This window comes from Pongo pygmaeus, chromosome 8, assembly GCF_028885625.2.
Source record: "Pongo pygmaeus isolate AG05252 chromosome 8, NHGRI_mPonPyg2-v2.0_pri, whole genome shotgun sequence".
In the NCBI taxonomy this organism is placed as follows: Eukaryota; Metazoa; Chordata; class Mammalia; order Primates; family Hominidae; genus Pongo; species Pongo pygmaeus.
Window position 1 is genome coordinate 31,036,141 of NC_072381.2, and position 16,141 is coordinate 31,052,281.

At 46.9% G+C, this 16,141-nt stretch overlaps 1 protein-coding gene and 1 long non-coding RNA gene across 9 annotated transcripts in view; one reads left to right on the forward strand and one right to left on the reverse strand.

The window, feature by feature from the left end:
* Positions 1-16,141, reverse strand: part of JCAD (junctional cadherin 5 associated) — a 48,902-nt gene that overhangs the window by 19,611 nt on the left and 13,150 nt on the right. For 3 of the 6 annotated variants that reach the window (XM_063669727.1, XM_054435751.2, XM_063669725.1), the window contains one exon: positions 14,410-14,749. In XM_063669727.1, coding sequence (XP_063525797.1) covers positions 14,410-14,690 — 281 coding nt within the window. In that variant the 5' untranslated portion in view covers positions 14,691-14,749. Of the gene's footprint in view, positions 1-14,409; positions 14,750-14,928; positions 15,105-15,124; positions 15,230-16,141 lie in introns of those variants that run through there. The other 3 variants (XM_063669724.1, XM_063669726.1, XM_054435750.2) reach the window with 2 other exon arrangements.
* LOC129006244 (uncharacterized) lies at positions 4,515-12,485 on the forward strand. 3 transcript variants are annotated; one of them, XR_008491955.2, is made up of 5 exons: positions 4,515-5,104; positions 8,940-8,983; positions 10,325-10,470; positions 11,284-11,432; positions 11,849-12,485. It is a non-coding gene; the product is annotated as an uncharacterized LOC129006244 (long non-coding RNA). The 3 variants fall into 3 exon arrangements; XR_008491956.2 differs by lacking the exon at positions 10,325-10,470 and having other exon boundaries at positions 4,528-5,104; XR_008491957.2 differs by lacking the exons at positions 10,325-10,470; positions 11,284-11,432 and having other exon boundaries at positions 4,521-5,104.

The following is a 16,141-nucleotide window of genomic DNA, read 5'->3' on the forward strand; positions in this document are numbered from 1 at the left end:
TAATTACCACTATTTCCTGCTTCTACAGGTAAGAAAACTGAGGCACAGGTAGGTTAAATGATTTCCCCAAGTTACACAGCTTGCAAGGATTTGGGAAAGAGCTCTAAGCCAAGAAATGTGAACCTAAAGCGCTCAATTAACCCTGCATTTTACTTCTTCCAGTGTAATGAAAACCCCCTCAGGTGCTTAATGTTCATGGATGAATTGTATTCCCTCACACACACAGGATTTACTTAACCCTTTACCAATGTTGGACATTGATGTGGATTCTATTCTAAAACACCTTGAAAAACACTATTGTTCACAAACACATGATGTAGGTCTCAGATCATTTAGAGTAAGTCCTTAGAAAAGAAGTGAGTAGATCATGGGGTGTTGTGCGATGCATGTTGTCAAACTGACCTTAGATAAACTATCCAATTTATAGTCCCTCCTGTTGTGCAGAGGAGAGCCGGTCTTGCTGAACCTTTTCATCCCTAGTTATTACAACTGTTTTTCCCCGTAACTTCTCACTACTTTAATTTGCATTTCTTTGATTACTAGTGAGGTCGATTTCTTTTTCCCCATGTGCTTAGGTGTTATTATACATTTTGTGGTTTCAAATGATTCCAGCAACCCAGTCTGCTTTTCAGCTGGTAGCACAGCAGAGTGAACACAACATGAAACCGGGAGGTGCAAGGCCACCAGTTCTATGCAGCAACAGTGCGTGAAGCCTGGGAAGAGTCCCTGCTGGGTCTGGGCTGCAGGAGAGCCCTTCCAATCACAGAGGCAGAAGGCTGTGGGCAGGAGCCCTGGTAAAAACTTCTATTTTTATTGCTACTATTCTTATTTTGGAATTACCTCTTTGCCTTAAAAGGTAAGGATAGCCCCTTAAACTCCGTATCCAAGGCCAAGCGCAGTGGCTCATGCCTGTTATCCCAGCGCTTTGGAGGCTGAGATGAGTGGATCACTTGAGGTCAGAAGTATGAGACCAGCCTGGCCAACATAGTGAAACCCTGTCTCTACTAAAAATATAAAAATCAGCCAGGTGTGGTGGCGGGCATCTGTAATCCTAGCTACCCGGGAGGCTGAGGTGGGAGAATCGCTTGAACCCGGGAGGAGGAGGTTGCAGTGAGCTGAGACCGTGCCACTGCACTCCAGCCTGGGCGACAGAGCAAGACTCCATCTCAATAATAATAATAATAATAATAATAATAATAATAATAATAATAACAATAATTCTGTATCTACTTTTACCCCCTGATAACTTGTTAGGCAGTCATTTACAGCAAAGCTTAGTTATGGGCTGGAAAACCAGAAAATATCCAAAATCAATCTGAGGTAAGACATTTGCCACTGAGCAGCCTCAATGCTTCTGTGTTAACGACCTGTACGTGGTATAAGCTGTCTTAACACCGGGCACAGTAGGAAGTCACAATTTCTGTGTTGCTTTTGTTGTCATTGAAATTATGTTTTGAGCATTTGGGTTTTGAACGCTGAGAAGAGGGCTTCCTGGTCAGGTTCTATACAGATTAGTCATTTTGAAAGCCATCGCCACTGGCTCCCCTGCATAGCCCCTTTCCTCCCTCCCTCCCCACTTTAGCTGAGCCAGGCTTGCAGCTCCAGAAGCCACAGTGTCCTCCCCTGGGGACTCCTGTGTGACTGCCCATCAGTAGCCTAAGAAACGCTGTAGAACATGAACCACTGAAAAGTCTTCAGCACCTACTGTCTATAGGCTCTCAGACTCTGTAGAAAATCCAAGGGCAAGACTTAAAAACTACCATGTAATAAGGCATTACAATTGTTACACCCCACTGTGAAAGGCTAAAGGAAATCACTAGGAAGTATGTGGTTGGTGCTTTGCATCAGAAACAATCTACCCTCTTACCTCTGCTCTTAGGCTGATGGTGAGTAGGCTTTTATGAAGCACCGTTCTCATTCCTGACTGTCCTGTGAACGCTTTCCTGGATTGCATGACTTTAGGTAGGAAACCGTACTGTGTGGCTTTGACGCGTTTTCTCAATTGATATTCGGGTTTCACAGTGTGCTTAGAGAAGGGGCTAAAATCCTAAGGTGCTACTTGTGCAAGTACACGCCACGAGCATAATCAGAAGACAGATAAAAAATGACAGAAATAGGACAAGAATACAAACAGCCTGTCACTTCCTACAGAGGGAGCGTGGTTGGTTTTCTTCTCCACCCAAAAATGTTACACTATCACTTTAACTGTGTCAAAACTGCCATATATAACAAACCAAAATAACTAAGAATTTTGGGTTAAACTTCTTTCTGTTTGCACAAGGTGCCAAAATTCCAATTTAATAAAAATACAGGTCATCCGGGAAATTGTAAATTATCTACTTTGCAACGCAGTCCACATGACATAGAAAACTATAAACCATTTAATTAATAAACATCTATTTTGTACCTAGCAAGGGCTGGGCTCTGACAGGTGCAAGCGGACTCCCCATGGGGGTCACTCTGGTAGATTTCTCCTTCAGACAAGTTAGCAAGAATGGCTCTTCTAGTAGCTTCGCTATAGGATGCCCATTACCTGCTAAAATGTGTACTGCTGCATATGGTTTCAAAGCCAAAAATATATTTTCTGATATATTTAAGGAAATGAGATCAAATTTTTCTTTTTAGAAAAATGAAACTAATTATCTTACATTTTAAAAGACATTAACAATGGCACTTTTAAGAAAACATGCTGAACACATTAACACAGGGTGGGAAAAAGATAAGGAAAGCAAAGTGGAATGTGATCGCACAGACAAATTGTGTCCATGAGTTCAATGGGACAAGCAGGGTCTTTACACAGAATTCCCGGGTGAACGGGACAGAGATGAAACAGAAGTTACACTTGCCAACAGCCCCATCTCTCATCTCAGGAGAGATGAGGCCAGCGAAACAACTACTAGCAACTGCTTGGGAAACATCTGAAATATGAGCATGTGAAAAACAACATGTTTAACAGAAAATGAGCAAGTCTATTCACTGCATATGCAGCAGCTAATTATGAGAAAAATTAGGAGACAGTTCTGTTCATTCACATGAGTCCTTCTCAACCACAATGGAAAATGATACCCTTCTTTTAAAAAGTGATTCTCCTTAGAATAGCAACATTTGGGCTGGGCACAGCGGCTCACGCCTATAATCCCAGCACTTTGGGAGGCTGAGGCGGACGGATCACCTGAGGTCAGTAGTTCGAGACCAGCCTGACCAACATGGTGAATGAAACCTCGTCTCTACTAAAAATACAAAAAATTAGCCAGGCGTGGTAGTGGGTGCCTGTAATCCCAGCTACTTGGGAAACTGAGGCAGGAGAATGGCTTGAACCCAGGAGGTGGAGGTTGCAGTGAGCTGAGATTGCACCACTGCACTCCAGCCTGGGCAGTACAGAGCAGGACTCCGTCTCAAAAAAGAAAAAAACAAAAAAAATAGCAACATTTGGAATGCCTGTAACCACTGGCTCACATTCCCCATCTTCTCAGTGGCCTCCAAGGTCCTCATGAGCCACACTGACTTGTTATCACCCAGGCAGCTGCAGCCTGGCACTGGGCCTGATACCCAGGGGCACAGGATAGATGTGTGGATTAACTTAAGAAATCAACCAGAGGCTTGCTGCCTGCCTAATGAACTGGGGGTTCTGTGGGAAGTGAGACAGACAGTTGTTACCCTTCCCTCCTCCATGAACAAAATCCTGAGCCCGGTGCCCCCGTGGGGACCCTCATAGTCCAGTCAGCTGTGCTTTGCTGTGGTTGTTGGGGTGGGGCTGGGGAGGCCCAATTAAAGCCATGCCTTTATCCAGTGATCCCTTCCTGGTTCCCAGATCTGCAGTCTAGCAGATGCCTGCTGCTTTCCATTGCTTTCCAACCCTAGTGTCATGTTCTGGACCAGTGGATGGTCATGACACATTGGCCTAGCCTGTTCCTTCAAAAGCCACTCCCCTTCCGGAGGCGTCTGTATCTAGGCATTGGTATCTAGATACAGAAACTGAGCTCCAAGGCTGTGGGTCTCACTGAAAGAGCCAGGAGCAGCGTTCTCCTCTGGTTGGCAGAAGGGGCTTTGGACATCTCTTTAGAGCGACTCACATTCACCAACCCCGCTGTCAGGTGCCTAACGTGCTTCTGTGATGGCCTCAGCCATGTTCCACTCCAGAATTTGCTCTGAAAGCTCTCTGGGCCTGGAAGCCTGCAATTTCTTTTTTCAGCATGATTTGGTCTATTCAGTATACCACCCTGTGCAAATATCCCTCTGACACAGGGTAACGAATGGGCTAATTTTGGAAAGGGGAAATCTGGGGTCTGGAGAAGATGAAGACTGAAGTATAGAGGTTAGCATAAAATTAAAGGTCAGTCAGAAAAGAGAAAACTGCTCTGAAAACATAATGGATGAATATCACTCTCCAGCAAAGTTCAATTTGAACAAGAATTGTAGGTTGCGCTGGCAGAATTGTAACTAGAAAATCCACAAATGCCCAGTCAGACTGCTAATGCATTGTCAGGCCTGCTTTTTATGATGTCACAATGAATGACTCTAGATGACAGACAGTGCAGATTCAGTTAAAACATAAAGTACCTGGCGGACTATTTCCGGAGGTTACAGTTTTGTTATTAAAAAAAAAAAAATACACAAATAATGGGTCTGGAAGAGGAAGCATAATAAATTTGAGGACTTAGAAGTGATGCTAAATTTGGACATTTGAAGAAGGGGCACAGGAAAGCAATTCAAAGGCACTTGAGTTATCAACGTGCACAGAGGAAATTAAGTAGGAGGCATTTTGGAAAGGCACCCACTGATATCGACCTGGATGGAAGCCCTTGAAGTTACAGTTCCTCCACAGCATGGGCTTTGAACTCCTGCGCTTGGGTCTGGCTTCCACAAAGATGAGCTCAGAATGGAAAAATTAAAAAAAAAAAAAAAAAAAAGTTGGAAGCCATTGCCACTACAGTGCCAACCTGGCCAGCCACAAGACCATAATATTTTTTAAACTCTGACGGCTAGGAATGGACACAAATTGCTCTTTTGTGGTTGCCAGCAGGTTTCTGAATCATCTTTGGGTTAGGGCTTCAGTAGACTTTTGATTTTGCAAGGTCTAGTAAAGAACTTTTATACACACAAGGTAAGTCGGAGGCCACGGTCCATGGGCCCCGCCCCTGGGACTGGGTTTTGGGGTTGTTGCTTCCTTTTCATAAATTAGTAAATTCACAACTGGCGCTGATGTGAAGGATGGCGCCAGCTTGGAAACTGTCATGGTAATTCTAGTAGTGTTTAATGCACGTAACAAAATCAGGGGCTGGGAGACCACTCATGCAAGGGGGCACCTCATTGATATGGACCACTGACCAACCTACAGGTAGAGAAGACAAAGAGAGACCCGGCACGGAGGTTCATGCCTGTAATCCCAGCACTTTGAGAGGCTGAGGTAGGAGGATCGCTTGAGCCCAGGAGTTAGAGACCAGCCTGGGAAACATAAGGAGACCTAGTCTCTACAAAAAATTTAAAAAGAAAAATTAGCTAGAGTGGTGGTGAGTGCCTGTGGTCCTAGCTACTCGAGATAAGGCGGGAGGATTGCTTGAGCCTGGCAGGTCAAGGCTGCAGCAAGCTGAGATCGCACCACTGCACTCCAGCCTGGGTGACAGAGAGAGACCCTGTCTCAAAAAAAAAAAAAGAAAGAAAAAAGAGAAAGAGAAAGGGAGAAGAGAAGAGAGAAGAGAGAAGCAGGATGGAGCAAAGGGAAGGAAGAAGGGCATAGGTCCACGTGGAAGGAGACGGCAAACAATAACCTGGAGAAAAGGTAGGTGGAGCTGGTGAGGGCTCCTGGGGCAGCCGCCAGCTGCGTGTACTAATGTGTCCCCGATGAAGGTGCTAAAACCTCTCACTGGGAGTCAGGGCATCTCTGAACAACATCCTTCCTACAACTGCACTTCTGAGGGAAGAAAGCTGGGTCACAATCCCTTAACCTCTGACTCACACCAGCTATTTAAATGAGCCCACTCCTTTTACTGATTAACATGGCAAGGACACACTGACGCCTTCTAATGAATGTAAAGACAAAAAGCCACACTGGGTGGCCCTTACTCGGAGGCAAACTCCCTACAGGGCCATATGCTGACGCTCCTCCCATGCTGAGATCCCACTGATAGAGGATCCTGTCCCTCCACATCAATGATCATCCCAGGAGCATCCCAGGGCCTACAGGAAGCCACCCCTGAGGGTGTCACAGGCAGGGACAGGAAGCACTAGAGAAATGGTTCCCCACCCGAGTGACTAGAAGTCCTGGTCACTGCACGCAGGGCAGACACTGTTCCCTCCCACAACGTGAGGCCCTTCCCACCTGACGGCTGGGCAGCCAGACCGGCCTCGGCTTCTGATGCCTCATCTGTACTGCAGGGACAGAAGCCTTCCTTTTGAGTTTTCTGGGAGGGATGAAATGAGATAATACCTTCAAAGTGTTATTCATCACTTTCTTGTGGATTCCTAACTTGAGGAAGAAAAGGTACAGATGGAGAAAAATAGACTGAGAGGACAATGTCTGTGGCCAGTCCTTGGGCAGCCAGATGAACCTGCAGTTGACACCCAAAGACGGCTGCCCGGGGTCAACAGAACAGTCCAGGCTCGGGGCACCTGCAGAGGGGTGGTCTCTGGCTTCTCACCACACCAACAGGGAGCAGTGTTGGAACATTGCCAGGAGAGTGGTGAGCAGCTGCCCTGGGCACTGGAGGGGCGGTGCGGGTTTAAAGGCCAACACCACGGCTGTCCAGTGGAACGCTGTCGGCAGCGTCCTTAACTGCCCCTGCCTCTGATGCCTCATCTGTACTGCATGGACGGACTAAGCCTTCCTTTTTGTATCCTGGGAGGAATTAAATGAGATGATACATTGAGAGTGTTTAGCACAGTGCCTGACACATAAGAAGCCCTTGTTTCATTTGGTATTAACTCAGTTAAAATACATTTTCAATGGAGTAGGTTATCTTGAAGCTCTGTTTGCTTGATCGCCTGGGGAAGGGGGTGCGGATGGCACACAAGAAAGGGTGAACAACTGAGTGTCTGTCTGAAGGTGATGATTATTTCAGATCGGCATTGTCTTTGTCTAAGTTGTAATCAACAGGCCTTCACAATGCCAGGAAAGAGTGACGTAGCTGACTGTCATCACAAGATGCTGCTCCTCCTGGGGATGGCTGGTCTCTGACGAAGAAGCTACACCCATTTCCACAATATGGATGTAGAACAAACCAGTATTTCATTTGTTAAAACAAGGCAGGAAGAGAAGCTCTAATCCATTCTCTCTCATGCGTATCTAATAGGTAAGGCAGATTATTTCAGTATTTTCATATTTTCTCTTTAATAAGGGCATGTCAGATTTTTACCATGTTAAACTGCCTTCACCAGTGTGAACCACAGAGTGCCATGATAGACACAGAGAAAGACCAGCCTCGTTTCTCATTTGCCTTTTTCTAGCACCACTCTCGTTTTCATTTACTTATTCATTTATTCAACGAATATTTATGGAGTATTCGCGGTGCCTCTGACCCACGGTTCTTCAGAAGCCAAGATGAGGACTGTGAGGAGCAGAAAAGGTGGTCACTAGTCATGGGTTTCTGAGAGCCTGAAGGACCCTGCAACTGGGTCTCTGGTGACGACACCCTGGGGAGGCCCCCTAAAGGCCCCAGGCCCCATAGCTACACAGCGGCCCACCAGTGACACCCCCAGTCCACACCCTGTCCTTTGTCGAGAACACAGAGGCACAGCCATCTTTGAGGCAAAGCGGCTGGACTGGAAGACCCACTCGGGTCTGTTTTGGACCCCCATCTCACATTCCTACCCTGGGTGTCTCTCTGTGGGGCATTTCCTAGCTCTCAGACTCATCCAGTTCTCTAGCTGAAGGCAGAGTTCCACATGAACAACTCTCCTCTTGGGGATGGCATAACCACCAAGATGCATGAGGCCCTCGGCGGTGCTGCCGCTGGATCTTCCTTGTCACTCCAGAAGCCTGCACCTCCACACCACTGCACCTCCATAAGCCTCATGTTCAAAGGACACAACCTGCTTTTTAGTGGGGAAACTGGTGCAGGTAAAAGCTACATGGGGCAGACGCAGGAGAGAAGACCAGCTTCCAGGCCCTTCTGGAAGTTTCCACACTTACGAACGAGACCAAGGAGAAGGGCATACAGAAGATAGTGGGGGAAGAGGTGGCCTGCGTCTTCCTGGTGTTCATAGCATGCCAGCCCTCAAGAAAGACAGGCTTTGCCTCATAACAAGGTCAAAATACCAACAGCTAATGCTTAGGATGGAAACAAGCACTGAAAAGGCAAATCGTGTTTGTGGATTTATAAGTTTGTAAAAGAAAGGGGAACATAGAAACAGATGTTAAACTTGAAGCATTCTCTGTTTTTGGAAAACCCTTATAAGCAGGATATGATTTAAGAGAAGCTTTAAAAGACCCTGAAAATGAACTGTTTACCACATCCAGTAGCACTATCTAGAATGGATGTTTACTGATCAAATAGAAACCTCCCAAGATGAGGGCCCCAGACCACCACATCAGAGACTCTCCCTAGGTTGCTAAGTCTCTCATTAGTTACAACTGCCGCTGATGACAGGAGATAATTACAAGTTATTCTCATGGGTAACTAACAAAAAATCTTACCAGAATTCCTGGGGCTATGCAGAGAAGAGCCAATTATGGTATAACTTTCAGCTTCAAACCTCTGCTATGTTAAGTGTATTTTACAGCTTCCTCTGATTATAATATTTCAAAGGAAACACATTAAGGAAACCCTGAGTGCCTGATAACAGCCTTTTACATATTTTAATGGTCGTTAAGTATTATTTAGTTTTGGCTACTTGTATTTTAAGCATGCAGTTTCCTCCATGTGCAGATAACACAGTTTTTCCTCTTTGCCCACTTCCTCTTAATCTGTGTGTGTGTTTGTGTGTGTGTGTGTGTGTTTCAGCAGGCAAGCTTTGGACATGGCCTGTGAGTCTTTTCCTGGACCACGTAAGTGACTTTCATGCAAAGCCTACAGCCAGTTTCATGACTACAATCTGTTAACTGAGACCATTTAGGAGCGGGCTAGCATCTAGATGAGCTCTCTGTGGAGTCAATGACTTAAAAAGGGGAAAATGCCAAGTCTTTAGTGTTATTTGTCAAATGGTCTGTGAAGAGAACATGTTTTGGGGTACACAGGCAGTCCCTGTGGCCTGGAAACTGTCCTCACCCGCAGCCCCTGCAGTGGGAAAGCTCAGGCACCCATGCCTGGTCATTCCCTCCTCCCCATCCAACCTCCCTCTCCCTTGTCCAGCCCCTCCCCTCTGATCGGAGCAGGGAGACACCCTAACCCAGACTCAAGCATCCACCGGCTGTCTGAAACTCAGTTTTTTCGAAAGTTTCAACTAAGAGCTGTGGGCAGTTGTCAGCAATGGGTTCTGAAGCTAAGCCATCAAGGGGAGCAAGGGCGGAGTCTAAGTCTCTGCCAGCCAGAGGTACAGGGAAGCAGAAGCTGTCAGGGAAGGGAAGAGGAGCAAAACAAATACCCGGAGATGCAGAGATGGGTGGCAATGGGGGACAGAGATGAATGAGTCCCCAGGGGAATAACCCACAATCCAGGGGGACACCTTCTCATTCCATGTCTAATGAGGCCAGCCAGTCTTTCTCCATTTCCTATGAATGGTCCGTGAATCTCTCCATGAATCCTTACAACGACCCCTCCCTTTCCTTTCAGGTAGGTTCCACTTACTGCCTCCCAAAGGATCTATGAAGGAGGGAAACTTTACTGCTAGGAAGTCTTCAGCCCGGGGGCAAGGAGGGCCCCTGAGCCAGGGGTCCCACAGTCAGGCTTCACAGTCCATCTGCTGTGCTTTAAACGCTGGTAAAGTTACCAGTCATACAAACGATGGCCCAACACATTAACGTGTAGCTTCCAAATACAATTACTGTCTACTAATCAACTTAGATAAACTATGTACGAAGGAGAAACAACTCTTGGTCCTTCTCCACTACTTGCACCTAAGAGATTTTTAGCAAGTTCACATGCTCCTTTGCCTTTCTTCACAACAGAATTGCCATTCTTCTCCTGTCCTAGATGCTCAATGCTACTTGATCTGCTAATAGTGAAAGCTCAAAGCAACAGCCCCCTCAGAACATTAGGAAACAAGTATCCTGCATGCTCGAAAATCTCATCAAAGCTTCATATTTGTGTTTGTTTTTTTTTTTTTTAAGTTTTACTGGAAGTCCCTCGAGTAAGAAAGGGAAAAAGAAAAAAAAAGTAAAAAAGGTTTACTAGATAGAGCTGGTCTTTAAATCAGAAACTCTGTTCTAAACTGATACTAATCATTACAGGGTAAGGAACAGTCCTGACCATTCTCACCAGACAATGCTGATATTCCAGCTAAGCCCCAGATGATGGATAATCCTGCCTTCCATGTATGCTCCCTTTACAACGTCCACAGAAGAGCAGTGTTATGTGCATTATCTCGTGTAGACAGGTCAGGATGCAGTCTTTATAGGCCTCTCCAGACAGGAAAGGGACACAGCTGGGCTCTGAGAGCTGTCACACGTCCATGCATGCCAGGGGGAGGGTGGAGGACAAGGGACTGAGAAAAGACCATCCAGTGATGGTAACCCCAGGAGCTCACAGAATCAAGTGCTCCTTTCAAACGAAAACAGGCCTCACCTGGGGAGAGCTCAGCCAGGCCCAGTGCTGCTGCAGGGTGGCAGCCCCAAAGCATCTGGCAGCCCGGGGGGTGGGGGAGTTGTGGCCCAAGCTGGGCTCCCTCCATTGCTGCACTGAGCAGCCACTGATGGCCAGTGACATCCTCTGGGCTTTGTGTTGGCTATGGTTTAAATGTTTATTCCGTCTAAAACTCCTGTTGAAATTTAATTGCCATTGTAACAGTATTAAGAGGTGGGACCTTTAAGAGGTGATGAGGTCATGAGGGTTCCACCCTCCTAGGTGGGATTGGTGCCCTTATAAAAGGATGAGTTCAGCCCTCTCTTGTTTGATCTCACTCTCTCACCTTCCACCATGAGATGACACAGCAAGAAGGTCCTCATGAGATACCAGCACCTTGACCCTGGATTTCCCAGCCTCTAGAACTGTGAACTGAAAAATTTCCATTCATCATAAATTACCCAGCCTGTTACAGCAGCACACATTGGATGAATGCAATGTTCTTCATTTCTAAGATAATAATATTGCCAACATGCCAAGGTCTCCACTAACCTGTCAGAATAAAACAAACAAATTTTCATTCAGCCCCTGTGGCCTTCCAAATGACCTTGATCTCCATCTTTCCCAGGACATCAGTGGGGTGTTGAGGACTGGCTCAAAGTGTGAGGACACATTTTAAGGCAGCCCTCAACCAAGAAACTGCAGAAGAGGAACCCTCGTGACCCTTCCCAATCACGCTGATGGCTTCAAGTTGGACAGGGCTATCCTGGGCCCCAGGTAACCCCTAGACCGGGAGGCCAGCCCAGCAGAGGTCACTGTGTGGGATGGAGGAGGCAGCAAGACCACACCTGTGCTTTTGAGTAACCAAAGACTGGGATCTGACAGCACCATTTATTCATCAGATTCAGAATTCACATAAGCCATAGTAGTATTGGCTTTTTTTTTTTTTAATTTAAGCTGTTAACTATTGACACCTATTTACTTTTTCCCAAAGCACTTTGTTTCTGATGGGGAAAAACAATTCTCCTTCATGCCTACCTTTCTGTTTCCCTCCAATTTTCAGTTCTCTATTGGGCACCTAAAAAAAAAAAGTCTTTCATTTCAACCCAGGGAACCTTGCAGCCAGTCTCTGAAGCTTGGGGCACTGGCAGGGATGTCTGCAAACATGTATGCATTTGCTGTTTCTACCCTAGGAGCCAACCTTCAATCCAAAAGCCACTCTACACCATCTAAGTGAATCAGCCAATCTCAACAACATGGACAAGAGGCCAGATCTGTCGAGAACTCTGTCATCTGTATGAAAACATCCCAGGGCTACACAAAGCCACTTATCTGAGCCCTTCACTCAGGATGGAAAGAAAGGCAGCTTGCAGATCTGATTTACCACACAAGGGGCTAGAAAGTCCTGAGTGAGTTGTGGATGAGGTTGGCGGCCACACTGCCCACACAGAATTCTAAAGGGGATTCTCCTGCCTCCCACCGTGAGACTCAACTCTGATCCAGCCCCTCAAATTTGAGGGAGACCCCACGTAACCTACACGGTCCATCTGCAGGGATTCCATAGCCCTGTCTTTACTTCATTAGAAACTGACCGTTCTGCTTTTCAATAGTTGCTACAATTGGGGAAAGAATAAATTGAACACATGAGCATGTATTAAATAACCATGTATGCCCTGTACTGTAAGACTCTGTACAAGAAACAAAAGAAATAGGAGACAAGGTACAATCTCAGTACCTTGATATCCAAGTTGGAAGGTATAGATATACTCAGCAGAAAACTAAATGAAAAAAAAAAAAAAAACAAGCACCCGTTTGTGTGGTAGTCATTAAGGTTATCTGAACCCTCAGCCAGCTCACCCATAAGACCCCTTTTCCAGCTCCATGCTGGAAAATGGCAGCCAAGAAAGTGAAGGCCTTGACAGTAGGCGACAGAAGTGTGAGTTCTGAAGCACAAGGTGAAAGAGAAACAGCTTCCAGCCCCTTCTTCATTGTGATTTCCCCCCTGAGCCTGGCGCCATCAGTGCTAACTCCTCTTGCTCCTCGCTGGAGAAGCATCTGACTTGGCAACTTAAACCTGCTTTTACTACACTGGGCAAAAACGAGGGCTCTCACCTTTGCTTTTCTCCAATAACGTGTTAAGTGCTCTGACTCTAAAAACAAAATCCTTCCCATTTTTGCCTGAAAACTGTCAACCAACAAGGAAGGTCCTTTCTCTGCAAGGGTGACCTCTAACCATAGGAGGCGAGTTCATTCCCATCAGACTTGCCTGTTTTGTGTTTGTTTGTTTTTCTTAAAGAAAGTTCCCTGATTCCGTCTGTGTCCTTTGTCCATATCTAATTGCTGACATGCAGTTACATAACACGCTCTGTAGACTCAGAGCTCTTCCTCCCGAATCTGTGCCTGGTCCCAGTGCAGCACTAAAGGCAAACACAGTGTTAGGAAGGGATGACAAAGGTTTCCTCCAGGTGGAAACCGCCTGGGAGAGGGTTTCAGGGCTCCTCTCCCAGCCTGGCTCTGTGGCAAGCTGCCGAAATTCTCTCCTTTTTCACCATCCTGTTCCCCTAGCTAACCCGCCCTCTCTTTTTGTTGTAAGGAAACATCCACAGATGCAGCTGTATTCAGATAGGATGCCCACATTAGGGCCAGTGTGTGTGCAAGGAAAAGATAGGTCAGAAGCCAATGGAATGATACGAATATACCAGAAGAAACGTTTTGTTTTACAAATGGAGGGGAATACAGAGCCCTTTTCACTCTCTGTAACCTGCAAAATATTGAATTGTGTTAATAAGAAAGCCAAATATACTGTGAATGGGTGCGTGGTTGTGAAATAGCTTTTACAAAGTTCTAAAATGACTCCTATCTGAGGCAAGATGAAGAGATTACAAGGGAACCAAGAAGCAGAGTCCTAACACATGGCATTTAGCATGACAGAATGTGTTTACTCACTGCTATTTATTGAAGGCCCATTATGGCCAAGCCTTGTGCTAAGTGCTGCTGGAACACCCTGAATATCACAGTGGAAACAAGTGATCTTGGGCTGGGTGTGGTGGCTCGTGCCTCTAATCTCAGTGCTCTGGGAGGCTGAGGTGGGAGGACTGCATGAGGCCAGGAGTTAGAGATCAGCCTGGGCAACACAGCGAGACTCTGCCTCTACAAAAAATAAAAATTAGCCAGGTGTGGTTGTGTGCACCTGGCCCAGCTATTCGAGAGGCTGAGGTGGGAGAATCACTTGAACCCAGGTCAAGGCTGCAGTGAGCTATGACTGCACCACTGCACTCCAGCCTGGGCAACACAGTGAGACCTTGTCTCTTAAAAAGGTGGCCGGGTGCAATGGCTCACTAATCCCAGCACTTTGGGAGGCCGAGGCGGGCAGATCATGAGGTCAGGAGTTCGAGACCAGCCTGACTAACATGGTGAAACCCCATCTCTACTAAAAATACAAAAATTAGCCAGGTGTGGTAGCACATGCCTGTAATCCCAGCTACTCAGAAGGCTGAGGCAGGAGAATCGCTTGAACCCTGGAGGCGGTTGCAGTGAGCCGAGATTGCACAATTGCACTCCAGCCTGGACGACAGAGCGAGACTCCGTCTCAAAAACAAAACAAAACAAAAAACAAAAAAAGTGTTATTGTGTCTAATACCATTTCTCCCTCCTCGACCCTGGCCAAATACAGAGTTGAAAGCGTTTACCCACACATCACCCACTGCCAAACTCCTGAGTCAAAAGAAAACGGTGGGTTCACGGTGAAACTTACCCGGCCTCCGAGGTTCTGGAAGCAGAAGTGATCTGGGGCTCCCCGTGGCCTCTCGGTGTGCTGCGGCGGCTTTCGGAGTCACTCACATGTCCTTTCCCCGCGGACGTCTTACGATGTGCGAGGGCCGCAGGGCCATCCTCATGCCCGTTCTGCAGGCCCTGGCCTGCTCGTGTCCCAGTCCTCGCTGCCTGGCGCCCCTTGGGGTTATCCTCACGTGATGCCGGGGGGTCTCTTGACAGTTTGTATCCATGAGAGATCAGGAGGTCTTCTACACTGTACATGATGCCCGGGCTTCAGCAAAGCTCAACCACTGGAACCATGGTGGTGGCAGGACCCAGCACTGCAGGACAACAGAGAGCTCTATTTGTGACTAGGTCTCCCTGAAGGTCAGTCTGACACCTCCTCCTCCCGTGGTACCCCCACCAAACCAGACCATGGCGATGGACACAGCACAGAACCTGCACAGAAAGAGGGGGCACAGGGATGGCTCTGCCTGAAATTACTCTCCATTCTATTCACCTAGAAAGTGGGTGTAGCTCTGGCTCTAGAGGATGTGGTGGAATCCTGAGGACCTCACCGTTGGATGGCTGCCTCTGGTAGAAGAGCATGTGGCACGGTGCTTAAGCAGTGACATGATTAACACTGTCCACCTTCCCCTTGTCCCACTCACCTACAAACAGCAGGCGGAAGGAGTGCGGACAAAAAAAATACAGACCTGGGAGCTGCAATGACTGCTTCATGTTTCTAAAAAGAGAAACCACCAATATCCAGCTTAATCTTAGGACACGCCCCTGCTTTCATCTTGCAGACATACCTTTTGCTGTAGGAGAGAGTGAGATCTTTAATCAACACAGTCATGATACAATTCAGCGGAAGCGATCGAAACAGCAACTGCCAGGGCAGCCACCCCGGGGCAGTTAACTAGCAACCAAAAATAGATTTTAACTCTTTGGGTTCATGACGAGAAAACAACACACTGATCAATCACGCACACCCAACTCACTACACAAGCCCAGAGTTCTCTTTTCCTTATGAAAGTCTTTTTTTTTTTTTTTTTTTTTTTTTGAGATAGAGTTTTGCTCTTGTTGCCCAGGCCGGAGTGCAGTGGCACGATCTCGACTCCCTGCAACCTCCACCTCCTGGGTTCAAGTGATTCTCCTGCCTCAGCCTCTCGAGTTGCTGTGAATACAGGCATGTGCCACCACGCCTGGCTAATTTTTTGTAGAGACAGGGTTTCACCATGTTGGCCAGGCTGGTCTCGAACTCCTAAACTCAGGTAATCCACCCGCCTCTGCCTTCCAAAGTGCTGGGATTACAGGCATGAGCCACCACACCCGGCCTCCTTATGAAACTTTTATGAATCAATTTTCTTCCCAGTAGATCTTGGGGAAAAGTTTTTGCATCTCTCAGCCAAGGATGTCCACACCCAAATCCTGCTATAGTACCTGAATCAACAGCAGCAACTTCCTCCAGTGTAAGCTGCACAAAACAAGAGTACCCACAAAGAAGAATGAAAATGGGCAGAAACCTACCTACGAGCAAAAGAGGTAGAGCCGCCCTGTTTATTCCTACATGAGAACATCTCTCTTCCTAAGTCTTCCCTTTGATGATAAGGCGTAAGACAGATTGGTCAGACAGATACACCCACCACTGCTTCCACGGGGGCTGATGGTAATGCTGGCCTGGGTGAGAGACACACAAAAGCCACAAAAGCCAGCTCCATCAAAAAGCT